The sequence below is a fragment of the Saccostrea cucullata genome, unplaced genomic scaffold (genome assembly GCF_032062105.1).
Source record: "Saccostrea cucullata isolate Sc308-1 unplaced genomic scaffold, CSIRO_AGI_Scuc_v1 ctg3896, whole genome shotgun sequence".
In the NCBI taxonomy this organism is placed as follows: Eukaryota; Metazoa; Mollusca; class Bivalvia; order Ostreida; family Ostreidae; genus Saccostrea; species Saccostrea cuccullata.
In genome coordinates, this window is record NW_026931349.1 from 6,720 (window position 1) to 25,069 (window position 18,350).

General features: G+C 33.9%; 1 protein-coding gene across 1 annotated transcript in view; it reads left to right on the forward strand.

Annotated features, from left to right (window-relative positions):
• Positions 1 to 490: 490 nt before the first annotated feature.
• Positions 491 to 18,350, forward strand: part of LOC134232291 (SAM and SH3 domain-containing protein 1-like) — a gene marked incomplete at its 3' end in the record, with an annotated part of 39,866 nt that continues 22,006 nt past the window's right edge. Inside the window, exons 1-5 of the mRNA XM_062714244.1 lie at positions 491 to 1,043; positions 7,375 to 7,518; positions 11,202 to 11,324; positions 11,875 to 11,933; positions 18,057 to 18,103. Of these exons, the coding sequence (XP_062570228.1) occupies positions 582 to 1,043; positions 7,375 to 7,518; positions 11,202 to 11,324; positions 11,875 to 11,933; positions 18,057 to 18,103 (835 nt within the window). The remainder of the gene's footprint in view (positions 1,044 to 7,374; positions 7,519 to 11,201; positions 11,325 to 11,874; positions 11,934 to 18,056; positions 18,104 to 18,350) is intronic.

The following is an 18,350-nucleotide window of genomic DNA, read 5'->3' on the forward strand; positions in this document are numbered from 1 at the left end:
AATATGAGCTGCATTTTTGAAAATTTTATTTTGCTGTAAAATTGTGTTATTATGATAAATTTGTATTTTTACCTTAAACCTTTATGACCAATTAGAATTATTTAAAGCAGAAAAAGACTTCTAAATACAGTCTAATGTACAGTTTTGTATAAGAAATCATTATTGTACAGGACGACAATAATGTAATTTTGATTCAATCGAAGCTTAAAAATAGTTCTTTCATTGCAAATGTGAACAACAAAAGTTTATCAACGTTATTTTTTTTCTGTCAATGAAATAGTTATTTACAATTTTGCAACAAAAAATTCCGACATCAAAGTTGCAGCTCATATTGCTTTAAGTTAACCTTTAGCTTACACACTGGTTGCAAAATAAAGTGAAAGTACTACATGTGCTTTTGTTTACATCTATATCGTTTGCCATTGGCCCAATGCATCGAGTAATCGTCAGTGAGGTGCGCGCGCAAATTATTGTATTTCAGAGAGCGCAATGTGACGGGAGAAATTTCAGTCGATGTGACGTCGGTGTAGGGGACATGTGCTGTGTATCTTTTCTGAGGAATTAATTCAATGTGATTAAAAATGACTGACAACATTATTGGAGACTGGTTGAAGTCCATTAGCTTGGAAATATACACAGAGGCATTCATTGACAATGGTTATGATGAGCTGGAAGTGTGCAAACAAATCGGAAGGCCTGATTTGGATGCTATAGGGGTAACAAATGATATCCACCGACAAATAATTCTTCAGGCAGTGACAAAAATCAAAGAGGAGGGGGCGACGTCTGTGTATTTTACCCTAGAGACTTCGGATGTAGCTGTCATCGAACCAAATCTTTCTGAGAAGCAGGGGCCCCCAAGCCGCCGTAACTCAACCAATGTTGAGACTCAGAGGACCCCCTCCCGGATGTCTTGTGTGGGGGGAGGGGTCGGACAGGAGGAGATGGTGACAATATACCCCCGGGCACAGTTGAGAATGATTGTTAGGGATAAATTAGTACAGGATAATATAGACTTATTGAGTCCACCATATACTCGCAGAGTAAGTATTTATAAAGAAAAGAGTGTACAACTAAATTTTAAAAAATATTTTCATTTATCAAAGTTTTAATGTCTTCTTAAAAAATCTGTAACGGCTGTCCTTGTTTAGTTAACATAGGCACTCCTAATGTGTACATATATTTCTAACAGTGTCTTGAGACAAGGTGTTAATAACTTTATTATGTTTGACACAAATCATTTATTATCTGTTTTACAACTATTTGTTACCCAAACCTGTTGACAGCTGAATAACACTGTGTTTTCATTTCACACTTTGTGTTTTGCCCTCCCATAATCCCCCGGGAATCTTGCTGATATGTCAAATTACAATCTACCTGTAAATTGACCAGTCCTTCTTATCAGTACAGATAATACATGCACTCGTGGTTTATATAATGACTAATCGGTAGGGATGACACAGTATTGTTATTTATACCTATTAATGATCAATTTTCTTCCGAAATGATTTAATTCCTAACTGTATTACGCTTTACCTGTTAATCAAGACACAGAAATTTGGAACAAGAATTTCTTCAATGATTAATTGGCAAAATACATCACCGTTGCCTCAAATATTTCCATTCATAATTTTGAGCTTTCTTTGTTACCTGGGGGAATACTTTTAAGTTGTTGTGTTGGTTTACTGTTGTATTGAATTGCAGTTTAAAGCGATCGTTGGTGCATTGTGTGATGTCCCCTTTATCGAATCTCATTATTTTTATTAGGACTTAAAAGCTGTCGTTTTTGATATAATGTGTTGAAGCAAATTACATCTGTGATATAAATCTACATGAAACATACTGAGACCTTAAAATAAATGTGTATTAATCGAATTTCCATACCAGGATATTATTTGGTGGCAAAGAATTATTCTCTGTTAAAATTATGATAGATGTGCCCTTCTTACCTTTGCATGGAAAAGTTGAAAGAGCAAATCTACATTTTAGGTCAGGATAATAAAGCAGTAAAATTCTTAATTTAGGAATGAAGTCATTAAAATTTCATAAAGAGAAGGGTTCAAGAAAAAAAAAAAGAGAATTATTTATGAAAACAATTCTTACGTAAGACTGAATGTGGTAGATTCAAGCCACTTCTTAATTGTACCCATGCACTAAAAGAAACCCTTTTTGTTTCATTTTGTTTAATCAATGCATTTTGAGACATACTGGCTGCACATATTTGTACAATTGAAATATTAGGCCTTACAAAGAGAATGGGGGTAAACAAAAATACAAGTTCTCCTAGATCATCTTAGACGCAATTATGAGGAGAGATTTTCAATGGTTAGTGGCGCCAGAATAAAGAAAAAGTTGTTCTTGATGGGCTAAAAGTATTTACTGACCATAACTTCCAGTAGATTTTGAAAGTTTACTTAGGTATATTAAATGGGTATTTGGTAAACATTGTTGGTTTTAAATGGTTACTGTACGACTCTCTCACATGTCTGTGTAACAGTTTGGCACTCGTCTCAAATTGCACATTGGCGTGTGTGTTGAGTTGTATCTTTAATTGCTATAGGTATTGATTAAATGAGTTTTTTGAGGATTATGAAAAAAAAAATGAGAAGGATTTGATCAGAATATTGTGCAGATCAGCTCATTCAGGAGAAATATTTTTTTATGGTTGCATGTCCAGTCTATTCATGATATTTTGATACCAGAACGAGTAATTTATAGGACTATTTGAAAGAAAAAAATCAATATTTTATTGATGAGGAGAGATTTTTATAGCGTTTGTCTCTTCTTTAATTGTCGTGGCAAAAATTTTTGAAAACTTGATTTTATTTGAAACTGGAAAATAACAATTGAGTTGTCAAACAAGTGTGTTGTTTGTTTATGGTCAGCAAAACTTGCAGGACCAGAGGTCATATTATGACAGGTGCTTGTAGTGACCTTAATTAACACAGATATATGTCCCATTGCTGAACACACTTATCTCGATCATCTGTCAATGACAACATTAGATCTATAGGTCAGATAATTTAATTACATGGTCAACCCCATACTGATAAGAATCAGGAGTAAAACACAAATGGTTAATACGTGGTTTGAATCAGGGAGATGACTAGCACTTGTATAGAAACTCTCTTATCTCCAATTTCCACAAAACAATTTAAATTAAAACCACAAAACCATAGAAAATTTGAAGTATTTCTACCCAGTGAGTGGTATATACCCTTATGTATTGAAAAGTCAGTGTCTTCGAGGCTTTCTCCGGGAATTTAATTGTGGAAGAAGAGTATTGTTGAAGTTTAAAAGCTGATAAATTTTAATCTTAACTCTTTGTGGTTCCTGGTATTTAGTTCAAGAAGTCCGATTTAATAAGTAAGCTCTTAAAATCTTGGTATGGCTACTGAGTGACATACTTTACCTTTCCTCTAGGAGATATTTTCTTTTAAATTCTCGGGGTTTATTCTTCAATGTGATTATTGTCAATATTAAGGCTACAGATAAATTTTGTCTTTGTTATGCCAATATTCAAGAAATCTCCCAGTTTAGGGACAGAATGGTAAATTTAATTCTTGGTCTGAAGGAGGTAGTAATCTGTTAATTTGTGACAATATCCCCTACCTTCCTCCCAAGTCCTTTGAAGACGGTCAAAATTCATCTTTATTACTGGATACAAAGTTAATTTTTAAAACATAAAATCATGAATTCTCCCTCCCAGATTGAATTTATCATAATGCATGTGGACTGGGTTAGAGAAAATTATGGGATCAGCCATGCTGTAACATGCAGGGAATTAGGGGAGGGGTAATTAATTTTGGTGATGATTGATTAAACAATGAAAATAGAGCTGTGCTGACTGGTGTGTGTGTAGAAAATTCTGGGGCAACTCCCTAGAGGGACTGAGTCTGGCAGAAACGTCTTGGAAGTTCCTCCATTATAAAACCCCACATTACAAGGGATCATTGGATATATGACAGGGTCCCTGTGATGTGTACTGGTATATTATTTATACAAGCATTATACAAAATCAATTCTTTTAATTGTTGTACATACAATATATATAAAGCCTTTAATGTCCCCATCATAGATAATTGACTATTCCCCCCTCTTTGACAAGAAAATTATTCTTTTAGATCAATGGATCATTTATACTGATACACTCTTTGAGATCAATGAATCATTTATTCCGATACACAGGGGAAACAAAAGATAAGTAAATGAAACATTTGAATAGCACCATCTGTCAATACAAACTGCTTCGAGATGGTAAACTTATACATTCTGTGTGCATAATGTAGAGGATTAAATTCATTTTTATGGTTGTAACTTAGCAATAGATGCAATAAGTTTTCACATCCCATATGTATTGTATGACATTTTAACATCCCTGCATGGGTACAAAAAGTCATAAAGCACAAATTGATACCTTTTTATCATCTCACTGTAAACTTTCTGTACATACGGATATTCCTCGTACAAAAAAATTTCAAACCTAGCCATCTAGTCAAACATGACCTAATTTTAAAAAGAGGACTAATCAGTTCAGGTGTATTTCGGGGTTTCGGAGTTTGTGATATTTCTGGCATTAGTGTTGTGTATTAGAGTACGGGAAGTTTTTATGTGATTTAAGCAGGGTTTCTGTCAGTGTCATGATTACAGAATGGCGAGGGCTGTTAATAAATTGGGGGGCCCTGATAATAATTGAATAGAGTGCTCGGGAGGGATTTTACCTGTTAATGACTCAAATGTAACAACTTCAGTGATAGGTACAATAGTTACGTGTAGCGTTTTTCTCTTTAGCTGTTCCAGTGCTTTTGCACAGGATACCATGATTATTATGGGATTAAAATGTGGCATTTTGATACAAGTCAGGTCTGAAATGTTGAGTCCAGCTAACAAATAATTCATGGAAACTTGATGAAATATGTGGTTTTTTATTACATACATTTTTTTTTGTTGACGCCCTTATTTTTTTTCATGTCTGATGAGTTTTGATGACAGATGCCCATGTTGCCTGTATTTTTCCGTAATCAACTAATCCGAGGATAATTTTTTGCAATTAATGCCAGGTTTGCCGTTAATTTGCCCTTCCCATATGCTAATCAGTAAATGAACCAATTCCTTCACATTTAGTGTACAACATTGTTGGGCAATGAAAACAAACTCTCTGGGGTCTTGCGGAAAAAAATAGTCAATGCTGTATTGACATTTCATATCTTTATCATAAAAAATGGGCTTTTTAGGACAGCATGCAATCAGATATTCTAGAATTGATTTTACATTACAGAAATATTGTTGCCCAAGAGCATGTTGATAAACATTTGAGGCAAGAGAAGATGAAACTTTTCCAATAGATAAACCAAAAAACAATCGTAAAAATTGGAACATATTAGATACTAGCTTTCTCAAATGCTAGCTATGCAATTCAGATAGATGAGATGAAATTTTGCACTTTATTTGAACCTCCTTAGTGCTAGCTGACATGAAACATGTACATCTTGGGGATTGCTCAGTAGAATGGCAGTGATAAACAGAGATCCCGCTAGACAGGTGCTCTAACCTAATGTACTGAACTCAGTAGACTGTCAGTCAGGTGGTTCTCAAAGTCTACGAAGTTTAGGCCAAATAATTTTTTTTTCCCTACACATTTCATGCAATTTTAAATTTAGGTTTTTTTTTGTTGTATATAATGAGTAGAGTAGATATTTTTTTCATATAAAATAATGATCCAATATGAACCCTTTACCCACAAACCCTGAAACTCTAGCTGTGTCAGAGTTAAGGGAGCACTATCTTATGTGTGGCAGCATAGTTTGTTATTGCGAATGTCCCTCCCAAACCACCTACCACTACCTTTCAAATTATTTCCTCTCCCCTTAGTAAATCTGATTGATCTAAAGCATCTGTTGTGCTTATTTTCACAGGGTCTAATGGTCATCTTAACAGTATATTTCTAGAACCTATTAACCCCAAACACCTTTCATGCAGGTTGGATCAGTCTGAACTGGGTTATCTCCCTTTATTAATTAACCCCCCTGGAAGAAACATATTTCTTCTATAAAGATCAAAGACAAATTTTAGGGATAAACATGATTTCCAATCCAAATTCTCTACAGGTCACAATATGACAAGGAGTGAGATGTTTTCAAACTGATATCGTTTTGTTTTTTACACGATTTGTGCTTGTATGAGGTGTGGGCAGAAGCAGTGGAATTATGGGGGCTTATCGTTCTAGACAGTAGTATCAACAACAGAGGACAAGATAAAATAATTCTCAGACAAGATCATGATAAAGGCATACAGCTGACACTACTAGTCTTAAGTCTAGCCTTTCATTCTAAAGCAGGTGTAAATCAGCAAGTCCATAGAGAAAAAAAGAAAAGGGTAACCGCCCATAAAAAATCCATTCAATGAAGAAAAAAATTTCCCCATTTTCTTTGACGTTGAAAGATAAAGGGTTTTAGAATAGCAGAGTGTACAAATAGAGCAGAATTACTTCATGGAAAAATCATTACAGGGTGAATAACTTTCCCCCATGAAATTGATGTCTAGATGTTGCGTCAGGGATTATCTGTATCGATGTCATGTTTTTCATTCACTTGTAACTAAAAATATGCCTCCGATACAGAAACTAATCAATGGTCATAAAACCATGCTGATGTTTCCCTCGTTTTCTTGTGTTGAAAAATTGCCCAGAAATTTCAGAGAGCTTGTTACATCTTGAAAAGAGGAAGGGAGAAAGTAAGAGGTACGCTGGAGCCAGAGGAAAGTAAATATGGCAACATTTGATTAGCTATTACACAATACCCCTGTCCAACATCTTCAGTTAATGATAATTAGCTCTTGTAAATGTTAATTAGATTTTCCTGCTGTGCTTCTATTCAATAGATCAGCAGTTCTGCTGTTAGGCTTTTTTTATTATCATTGAACATGAAATCATTGGTCTCCATCAGATGAAACTCTATTATATTTGCTGTATAGTTTGTGGAGTGAGGTCTTGGCAAATGAACAACTTGAGTTGAAGTGTGATGGAATCTCGCTTGTTATTAGAAAAGTAACAAAGAATCCTGTTATGATGAGGAATATTATATAAAATGTTTAAGTGAGAACTGTTGATTCATGCCCATAATGAACAGATGGATACAGCTTGAGAAAAAAAAAGAAACTGCAAAAATATAGGTTTACACAAGAATCATAAAAATTATATTTGATAAGGATGCACTGGTAGAATTCTTTAAAAACAGAATTAATGTATTGCAAAACTTTATTTAATTGCCAAGCAATGCATCATTCTCAGCAAATTGAATGCCTTGTGTGTTATGACTATGTAGTAGCAATATAAATTCTTACATCTCAAGTATATGTACGTACTTTCTTTTTAAGGACTGGACGCCGTGCCACTCTAGTATGATGACCTTGGCTGCTAAGTACGCCATACAGCTGAGGACGCGGTCATCTGACGTCGTGGAGAGGTTAGAAGAACTAAGACAATGGGTGCTTCAGAAGGATCTCCAGACACATTACACGGTAAGTACAGGCAAACCGGGATATCTCTAACAGGTCAGGACGTCAGGATATCTGCGGGTTCAAGATATCAGGGTTAAAGGTCATATTCATCATAAAAGGACTCACTTCAAAAGAGCATTTGAAATTTGACATATACCTTGTATTGGACATTATCCCTGGTAGTTGTGTTGGAAGGTTTGGAATTGGATACCAAAATGCATTGTTTTTAAAAATTATTGCCATTGTTTTAATGTAAGTCTTGGATATATCAAGTTGCAATTGCAAAATTATAGAAATAGAAAGGTGCATTAAATGTTAATATGAAGGAACATGCAGAATAAACAATTCCAAGTTTTTAGAACTTTGTTTATTTGATGAAATATAAAAGTGTCTATCACTTAATAAATAATTTTCAATAGTCCATTGTTTTAATATTGTGTTGAATAGTCTGAGATTGTGCTTATTCTCTGTATTTCCAAGAGTATTTGCATAGTTGTTTATTTGATACAAAATTATGAGAAATAAACTGTTAGTATGAACCCATCAGTGAATTTTCAGACTACCAGACCTAAATGTTAATATGAAGGAACATGCAGAATAAACAATTCCAAGATTTTAAGATTTATTTTCCCCACTTTGTTTATTTGATGAAATCTATGAAGAAATTGGTCTATCACTTAATAATCATTCACACACAAACTTCTAGCATCTCGGGATAAAATGCATGTGTCAATGTAAAAAATGAATTAATTTAGATAGGAGAATCTGTGAAAACAGCTTAGAGGCATTGGCATGGTGGATGTTTTGTGTTTCTTGTGTGTATAGTTAAAAAACCCTTAAGATAGACCCTGTAAAAGTTATCTTTGTACGAAAAACCTTGTTATCGCTATCTAGATGTTGAAACCTTCACTGTTTATTTTTCATTCATCCCCACATTCTTTTTATCATTTAGTTAAATATTTTCAAAACGAGAAGTGAAGGAAGTCTTCTTCCTTTATATAATAATGCAAAGGTCAAAAAAAAAAGAAATTAAGCTCTTTGTTATAATGCAACATATACTTAATGTCTTAGCATCATTAATATGTACTCTTAAAACTATTTTAAATATTTACCCTGACCTTCGACAAAAAACCTTGTAATGCACTTCTAAAAGACACCAAACCTTCACTAATTTTTAGGATCTTAGGCATAACTACAGATATTTTGAAGCTTGTATATGAGTTATGACGTCTTTGTATTTGATTAAACCTTTTAACTTAAAAACTAAAAGTTTTCAATTGCATTTTGAGACATTTGATGAACATTTGAACGTATTTCCAGATTTTTTTATCCTTTAAGAAAATTTTTTTTTATAGTGATCTATTTTTGATTTTCATGAAAGCTTTGTGAACAATAAGTCTCCTAGTTTTATAGTGATCTGTTGATTTTCAATACTAGGAATATAAATGCGAGGACTTGCTCTTCCATTCATGATAAACCACATAAAAAGACCTATCTGTGATAGATTGAGGGTATAGACTAGCTCGGTCTGCCGAATATATCAGCAGAATATCGATTTTGTGTATCTCGAACTCGTGGACATGGCATCTAGTGTTGACATCTTCTGGCTCATTGCATCCCTGTAAGGCTTCCTTGAGCTCGGATGAGAACTAAATATTTTGTGGTCTGTAATAAAATATTGGGGGGATAATGAAAATTGAATGACATCGACTTCCTATGTGTACTTGGTCTATCAGAGCTACTCCTCAAGAAGTAAAGTTCAACTTGATAAAATTGACATCAGTATCAAATGTCATTGAGTGTGTACTTTTGTATCAATTTGAAAATAATACTTAAATTTCAACATAGGATCACCAATTAGTAAATTGTTCTTTATGAAATATTGATATGGTTTTGAAATATTCATGTTTTTATCCAGTAGTTGATATACAAGTTCAAGCTTGTGCAAATATAAATTGATACATTTTTGGTCTAGAATTACATTGAGTGAGGTGACACAAGCAAGCAAATGAAACAGTGGCCCCTTATCAGAACAAGAACCTTGGGACAATATGGCACATCTTAAATTCAAGTAGTTTTAGTTATCAATTATACAAATGTTTCCTTAAACTAACTCATAATCAACTGGTTACTAGAGATAAATTGTTTATTTATGAGACGTCTATCGCCCACCATTTATCCATGGTAACAAGAGCTGGACAATATGATATTTATGTAGCAAAAAATTACTGAAGACCACCCAGAAATTCTGGGGATATGTCTAGAAACAAATCATAATGCTGTTAGATCACAAAAGTCTAGAATATCGTGTTCCATGTAATGGGTGACTTTGATTACTGGGCATATGATGAACTCATACTAATCATGAATTTTAGCAGTAAAAAACCCTCCAAAAGCCCCAGGGAATATGTGGGAGAAGTAGAAATCATAGAGAGAAATGAAAGAGAATTGCAGATTTGATGCAAAGTTCAAGGTTGCTCTATGGGTTACAGAAGCTGTGTGGCCCAGTCTGTATGTTAGATTGGAGGAAAATTTGGAGGAAAAATTGGACAGAATTCGGTGATTTATGGGCTCTTTGAGGGATGTCACATGTGCATAAGGGCAGATTTATTGCATCTTAAGAAGTGACTTCATTTGTAAAACAGACTCATTGGAGATGCAATTACCACTGAATACAAGCAGATGTTCAAATCGTTGTGTGAAAAAATTCACTAAGACAAATTTTTATGCTTTCTAATTTGTTCTTAGTTTGGGTTATAAATTATAATTAAAATTTTGAGAATGATTAATAAAACTTTCAAGGGGACACAGTTATAGAAGTAGGCTGAAATTGAACTGTTAGACAAAGATTAATGGGGTGTAGCTCTGGCTTTGAGAAATTGAAATCAGTTGGTGTTGACGGGGTTATAAACCCCATAATGTCCACATTAACACCATGTTACTTAGCTTTAAAGAGGCATAGAGGCACGGCAAAGAGCCATGAAATGGCCCCTCTCAATACCCATTAAATTATCCACTGACAATTCAACTAGTTTTAGGCTCAAGAAGAATTTTACAACTACTGAAAATTGAATTTCTCCCAAATCAAAGGGGCAGGTATATTTTAACACTTTTATGCAAATTAGGGACAGGTGATCAAGCATGCAGTGTTACTTTATGGGTGCATGGTCCACTGTTGATAACCATTAAAATTCTCTGTTAAATGATCCAGTCACTGTTGAGAAGAAACTTAAGCCCCAGAGGCAGAAGGAAGGAGACTACTTCTGACTGTGTGCCCTAGGGTGAGAAGGTTTAAGTAGGGTAGAATTGTGATACATGGGCCTTAATAGCCCACACCTCTCCTCAAATGTGTAAATTCACCAGAGGTTGGCGTACAGGGTTAGATTGCTCGGGTAGTTACAATGGTATCAGATGTATCAATAACGCTCCATCCTACTCTATCTCGGCACTGTGTCTCCGTGGCCTACAATTCAACCACACAAAAACCCTCTCCTATTAAACTGTTCACTTTGTTTGATCCAGTTTGCAAAATTCCAGCCCCTTTAATTGTTGCATGCTGTGAAAATTATATTTACATTTTTGCTCATGGGGCTTTTTCATCATGTCAGTACATTGTTTGTATGTTTGTACAAAGTAAATGTCTCTCGTTTTGTAGATGCCCAACCTTGTGATATTTTCCCATGTTTTTTATTGTTTTGTTACAGACGGCTCCCATCTCACCTGTGTCTTGTTCATCAGGGACCCCCAGTCCAGGGTGTCCAAACTTCCCCTCCCTTCACACCCCCCTGCAGGCCAGCATCCCCCCAGCTCTCCCTGAATGTCCCCCTGTAAGTATTGTACTGTTCTGTAACCCACTGTATATAGTCGTTATATATGTTACAGTATCATGTCATAGAGTTAGATGAAATTGTATCTATCGTAATGTAAGTTGTTGTGTTTTCGTTTCACCTTTGTCTCATTTTACGTACTTTGCTCGAATGATACCTGAAATACATATCGGATACATTACAATTAGCAGTATGATTTATTGTATATATTTTTTCCTTATATACTGTGCATCAGTTACATCTTAAGATGTCTTTATATAAGTTCATCAATAATTTTGATGTCCTGGGAGCACCTTCAAGATTATCAAACAATTAAACATTTGATTAATCAAATTCGAAATAAATACAATTTCTCAAAAATGTGAAGTTTACATCTAAGTTTGAAGTTAAGTTTTAAGCAGTTGAATATTGAACTGCTGCAACGACTAATCTCATTTACATCTCTTAATTAAGAGACATTTTCATGCTTTTATGAATTATATCAGTAACCACTGAATTGATGACAGAATATGTCCTGTGTCTAAACTGCAAATTTCTTTTTACATTGCAGCCTGCCACAAGCCATTTAGATGGGGACCGACTGGGAAAACTCCACACCTTCCATACCAGGTGAGATTTCATTTTGTATTTTTCTTAGTATGGCATTTCACAAAAGTCTTTGTCGCGTGCAATGGCCAATCTCTCTTTGTGTCTTACGAGAGTCACCGGATGCAGATGATTTCTCCCCTGTAGACACAGAGAGTGTATATTCTAAATGATGTCTAGAGTTTGTTAAAGTGCACAACTTTTTCTTGCCTCTCACAAAAAGATAACCTGTTATATTTTCTTACCTCAGACATTTAAAAGTCATTTTTCAGATAAGGAGATAATTTATAATTGATTTGATCCATGTCCCTAGTATTGAAAGTTCTGCATGCATTAATATCATTTTTTCTTTCACTGGAGAATGCTTTAAATTTCCTGCTTGTATTGTAAGGGTGGGAAAACTAAATAGATGCATCATATGATAACACCATTAAAAATTCTTACCAAGGTATTGAACCAAAGAAAAGTTTAAAATACTTGGATCAATTCATTTTTAAAGTAAGAGTGTGTATGTTGTTAGGTTATCAATTCACATACTTTATTTTTCGATTGTAAAATATTTCATGGGAGTGCTCATAACATCAAAAAGAATTATTTAATGGTTGATAGATTGATTTTCTATACATTTGACTGCATGCATTCATTTACTAAGTATTTTCTAAAAACTTTTAATTATAATGGATTGTTGGTAAAATATTCAGCCTTGGCGATGTTGTAAAAGAGCTTTTCAGAGCTTACAATTAAAGGTTGAAATTTACAAGGAAATATATCTTACCAAAGCAGAGAAAGCTTGCTACTAAGAAATTCACTTTTATTGCGTGACAAGGTCTTTTTTTATCTAATTTTTCCATGTAATAGCTTTTTTAGAGTACATTACTTGCACAACCTTATTGTTAATCTGAGGAGATCAGACAAGAGATGAAAGCATGCAATAGGAGATTTCTCAGATTGCCACATTATGTAATAGAAACTTTGTCATAAATTATTTTCATGGCTGTAAGACACAAGTCATCATACATTATCCCTTCTCTTGACCAAAGACATGTATAAAGGCAGGGATTTAAACCATTCAAAGCACATGACAAGAGTTTACTTTTCTCATTGGATCGATTCAGTACAATTTATTTTTCACACCAGATTTACTGTAACCTTGATGGTATTGAGTTAAGTTGATGCATTTGTATTCTGTTTGGCCTACTCAATTTTTGTTTCACTTTAAAGCCTTAATATGCATTTTTTACACTTATTTCATTGAGTAATTATCCGCAGACTTATAAATTAATACTGGAAGAAGTTTCAGAATGAAATGTCTTTAGATATAGAATTAAAATTACATAATTATTTAAAACTAATTAAAATGCCTGATATTTTCTATTCATAGAAAAAGGATTGATGTTACTTTTACAGTTTTCACTGCTTGTTTGACCATATAATTTTCATTTATGAAATCTTGCTCATTTAACTATAAAGTGATGTAAATGGTATAGATTGTGGGTGTTGAGAGAAAATTTGTCTTTATCAGTATCATTATGCATTATCAATATAAGTGTTAAGTAATTTCCAAGCATCATTGGCGTACTCCAGGGTTGTCCCCTTCTGACAATGTTATCTATATGGACGTGTAGATAAACCTGATAATGTGAGCCTTAGGTGACAATCCACACAGATCAATGTATAACCCATAAAGTTCGTACCCAGGCTTGTTATTTTGATATCCATCTTATCTAGATACAAGGCTAATTCAGGAAACACATTTCTTAACATGCTTAAACATCAGACCTATTGAGTATTAAACCAAGAGGTGGAGATTCATATGACACCTTGATGGATGGTTTTTAGGAATGAAAGAACCACTTTGATCTTTAGTGCCTGTATACATAAAGTCACAGAGCATTTAGAAATAAAAACTCTCTTTTATTTTTTTCTCTGCAATACTCTCTATTGATAAATTTTATGTGACATGTGTAAATAAAAAAATTTTAATGAATTATTTGTTAAATAACTGGATACAAGCATCATTAACTTTAAAATGCAATTATTATGATGTCTTTAAAAATCCAGATAGGCAAACTTTTAAGTGTTTTTCCTCTGTTGTATGGGTGAAAGCAATATTAAGATAGACATTGCAAAGTATGCCGATAACTGCTTTTTCATGTTTTTGTCGAGTGGATCTTTGGGACCTCAGATTTTGTGTGTTTTCAAGAGCAGATCAATGATTAGGGTGTGAATCCACTTGTCTTGAGAGTCTGTAAATTCTCCATCAAGTGCAGACATCATTTCTGGGTTCTGAAATTGGTCTTAAGTGTTTTCATTTTCTTCCATTATGTAGAAAAACCATGCAGATGCATCATTAAGATTAGTCCTGAAATGAGGCAGAGTACTCCATATATAATGTCAAAAATATGATATGTTCACAGATGACCTATTTTTGTGCCTCTTACAGATTTATGGTCTACATCAACTCGAACTTTTCAATTTGAATTTCTTGAAGAAAGAATGATAAAATAGCTACCAAGTTCAAGAAAAATTTAAGGGGACTTCAGGCATTTTAATGAGAGTATATTAGTCTATTGAATTTGTTCAGCTCAATATCCCTCCGTAGTTATGTGGGCATTCCATATCAATCAAATTGTAGAAAAATATTTCCTTAATCAGGATAAACTGCTTTTTCTATTTTCTTTATATCTTACAGATGAAAAGAAAAGAGGTTTTGACCACTTTTTTTATTTGGCATTTAAATGTTTTGGTAGTGATAATTGTAATTGCTCGCGAATTTACTTTTCATTTATGGAGAATAAATCACAGATTCTGCCTGTGTGTTGGCCTGTAAAGTCCCTGAGGGGTATTAGACTCTACCTACATCTATTGTCGTGTGGGGTGAAGGATTACGATCTATCACCGAGCACAATACAGGTCTAATGGGTCTAATCAGTGTAGGTTGCTGGGGGATATTTGGATTTCAGAACTGTAGTTTTGACAGCTCCTCTTTCTCTTTTTCAATTAATCTGGTGATGGCTGGTATTTGTATTAAGTGCTAAAGGCATTAAAAACTTGAATGGTAGCAAAAAGAACTCTTTTTATCTACGTTCTTTTGAATTGTAAAAGGAAACTTGATTGGTGGTATTTATTTTTCAGTATGTAAACTTGCGGTGATAATTGTTGACCACGCTCTTAAACAGGCTACATTCTCTAAAGTAGGAATCTGATTGATTTAGTTGAAATTAAAAATTTAGAAGAATATTTATCAAGCTGATATCAGTGATAAAAAAATTTAGAAGTATTGCTGAACTTTGTCTCTTGAAATGAATGATAGTGATAAATGTTCTTGACATATAATATATTTTGTTGTTTTAAAAAAGATTAACTTAGTTATAAGTATACCACTTTGATGCCCTAAAAATTCTTAGTAGTCTTGACTTTTTTTGTTTCTATTCCATATGGTATCAATTTGAATAGTAATTATTATGCTCTTTTCTTAATTAAGTCCTCTGAATAGTGAAAATCTTGCAATCTTGAAAGAGTCCTCATAATATAAATGAAATAACAGCCAGACTGTGCTACTGCAGAAGTATTCAAATCAAAGGTCTGTCAGGTCCCCAAGTTTTGTTGAGGATGTAAGTTCAATGAGAGTAAGCAGAATCCAATTTAGCCTCAAAGGAACATTCCGTGTTGATCCAATGGTAGCAGCTGATGTTGACAAACTGTATTACAGGAAAAATCTGTTACCTGGTTGCTATTGTTTGGTGGTTTGGACCACTGGTCAATGAGTAGTTTGTACAGTCCAATAATCCACTTAGAGATGACATGCACAAACACTTGTTTCAGCTTTAAAAGTCATCCATACATTTTGTCGTGAGCAGCAGTACTAATTGCTGGTACCCTAATTAATGGACAACAGAGGTTATGGCAGTTAGACAAATGATTGTTTGCATACTCAGTAACTCTGAAACATGTCCAGATGGTGTAGTAAAGAAATTGTGTTAAATGCGTAAACAGAAAATGGATAAATAGTTGACTCTAAGTAAAAATTGTGAATAAACATGTGGTATTCAAGTAAATATTTGAAGAACACATTTTATTTGTACAGATGGTATGGTGTATTCTAAAAATGAATTGTTTTTTTACTTTAGCAGATAAAAAAGATTTTTACCGGCCGCCAGGAGGCGGTCGGTTATATGATATGAAAGTTTTAAGTTGCCGTGCGTTTCTGCGGAGTTAGAACAATTTGAATAAAAAATATTTAACATTCATGTAATAGCTAGAATATTAAGAAAGAGTGACTAAATGTTAAACAAAAACGCACATAATCATAAGATTAAAATTTTATAAATAATGGGTTAAATGTTTCAACCAATCATGATTGACAAACTCCGACGTAACTGAAGTGCGGAGAAATAAGCACACATGTTGGGCATAGTCTAAAGCAAGGACCGCGTTATATACAAACAAATTTACTTTCTCTACTTCAACAGGATTTTTTGTATAATTTAAAATGACGTGTAAATATAAATATAAAATACACTTTTAATACGGAAAATTTTCAAAAATATGACTTAATCTTAATTTATTATCAGACAGAATATTAGGAGATTTTTCTCCAACAGACAAGGATAAAGCGCGTTTTACAATATGCCAAGCCTTTTCCCGCCACATCTCACACCAAAACAAGATAGAGAAGAAATGTAGTGGCGGATATATAGGGAGTTTCTTTTAACATCCTCTATGGTTAAGTTGTACAAACTACTTAAACATTATGGAAGCATGTTCGCCAGAGTTCGTTTTTGTACAAATGAATCTGAGTGCGGGGGACGCAGAGGACTATGAATAAGTTGCTTAAATACAATATACATGTAGCAATGTACATGTTTTATGTCTGAAAAAATCCTGGAAAATAGCAATTCCAATATTAAATGTCAGAGGGATACATATCAATTAACAGATAAATATAAGAATTCAGTTTCTAATTGTTTTATGAAAGAATTAATTAATTGGTTTGCGGCCGATTTTTGACGCTTGCGTCAATATGTTTCTTGTTTTTTACTGATATTGGAAAAAAATACATTAAGACCATAGGGAGGTTCATCGCATTGTCTTAAAATCAGAGCAGGGGTGTAAATTTGTGGAGGGTGACAGATTATCTGCTAGGGAGTCCATGAATATTTGATGTGGCTGTCAGGTATATCTGTCAATGCTGTCTCCCAGAACCTTGATTCCATCTGCCTGGCAATGACCTTATCAGCATCTGACCCCTGGCTGCAGGCCATTTTAAAGGAAGGTCTGGGCTCTGATTGGCTGTTGCCATGGAAGTAAGCCACCAATGGTAACAAAAATTGAAATGACATCACAGTGCAATTAATTAACCATTTTTGCTTCTCCTGTATCGGCCATGACTATTGATTCCTAACAAAAAAAGTTGATCTGGGTTCATAAAAAAGAGAATAATTTGAATGTAAAAGAAAATTTATGATACAATAGAGATTTTGCCTATGAAAGGGGGAGCAGTTTTAGGCTGTGATTGGTGGGCCTGATAGGGGTGGATTTATAGTTGTTTCATTGTCGTGTGTGATTTCTGTTATGGTTTAATGATATCAGGAGCCATAGATAAAACTGTTTGGCTGTCAAACTCAGAGTCTTTTATTATTCCCAATGGAGAAAAAATGCAAATAAGGATGCCAGTAGTAGAAAGAATTTTCCTCATAGATTGTAGGCCATGGACTTCAAGTCACCTTTATTCAATATTTGCAATTTTAAATTATATAGTAAACTCAAAAGAAACAATATCCATTGCATCTACACATAATCATTCTCTTGATAGGACTATAAATATATATGCTTTCTTTCACATGGTTATTATTCTTTGGAGTCACAGTTTCTGTTCAATTCACTGGTAGAAAATTGTGCAGTTTTCAATGAAGAGTATACCTGAATAATTTTTTCGCACACAATTTGTGACTGTGTTTGTACATGTTCATAGCATAAATACTGCTTGGAGAAAAGTACTTCTACAATAATGTAAAAAAAAAAAAAAATGAATGTCTATTCAGGTGATATATATGGTAGGGGGGTCATTAATATCTTTATTAAAACTGGCTAATATTGATTCTTGTCCTATGGAAGGTTTTAATTTTTGCTTTTTTTTTCTTTCAGGCAAGACACCAATCTGTACCAGTCTAACTACATGACTATTGGTTCTGGTAAGTCATTTTAACCAGGATCTCTTAATCAATTATCATGGCTTCTTCAAAATGTGTTGTGGGAGTTTCTCAAAAATGTGCATGTTATTGCAGAAAAGTCCAAATCGTATAAATACTGTGTAACCTGTTTTGAAAAGTGCAGCTGGGTTGGGATAATTAATGTCTCATCCACTGCAACTGTTGCATCTTATGTGTTTTTGTGTTGATGCCACTTTCCATGATTGTCCGACATTACATCACTCCCTGC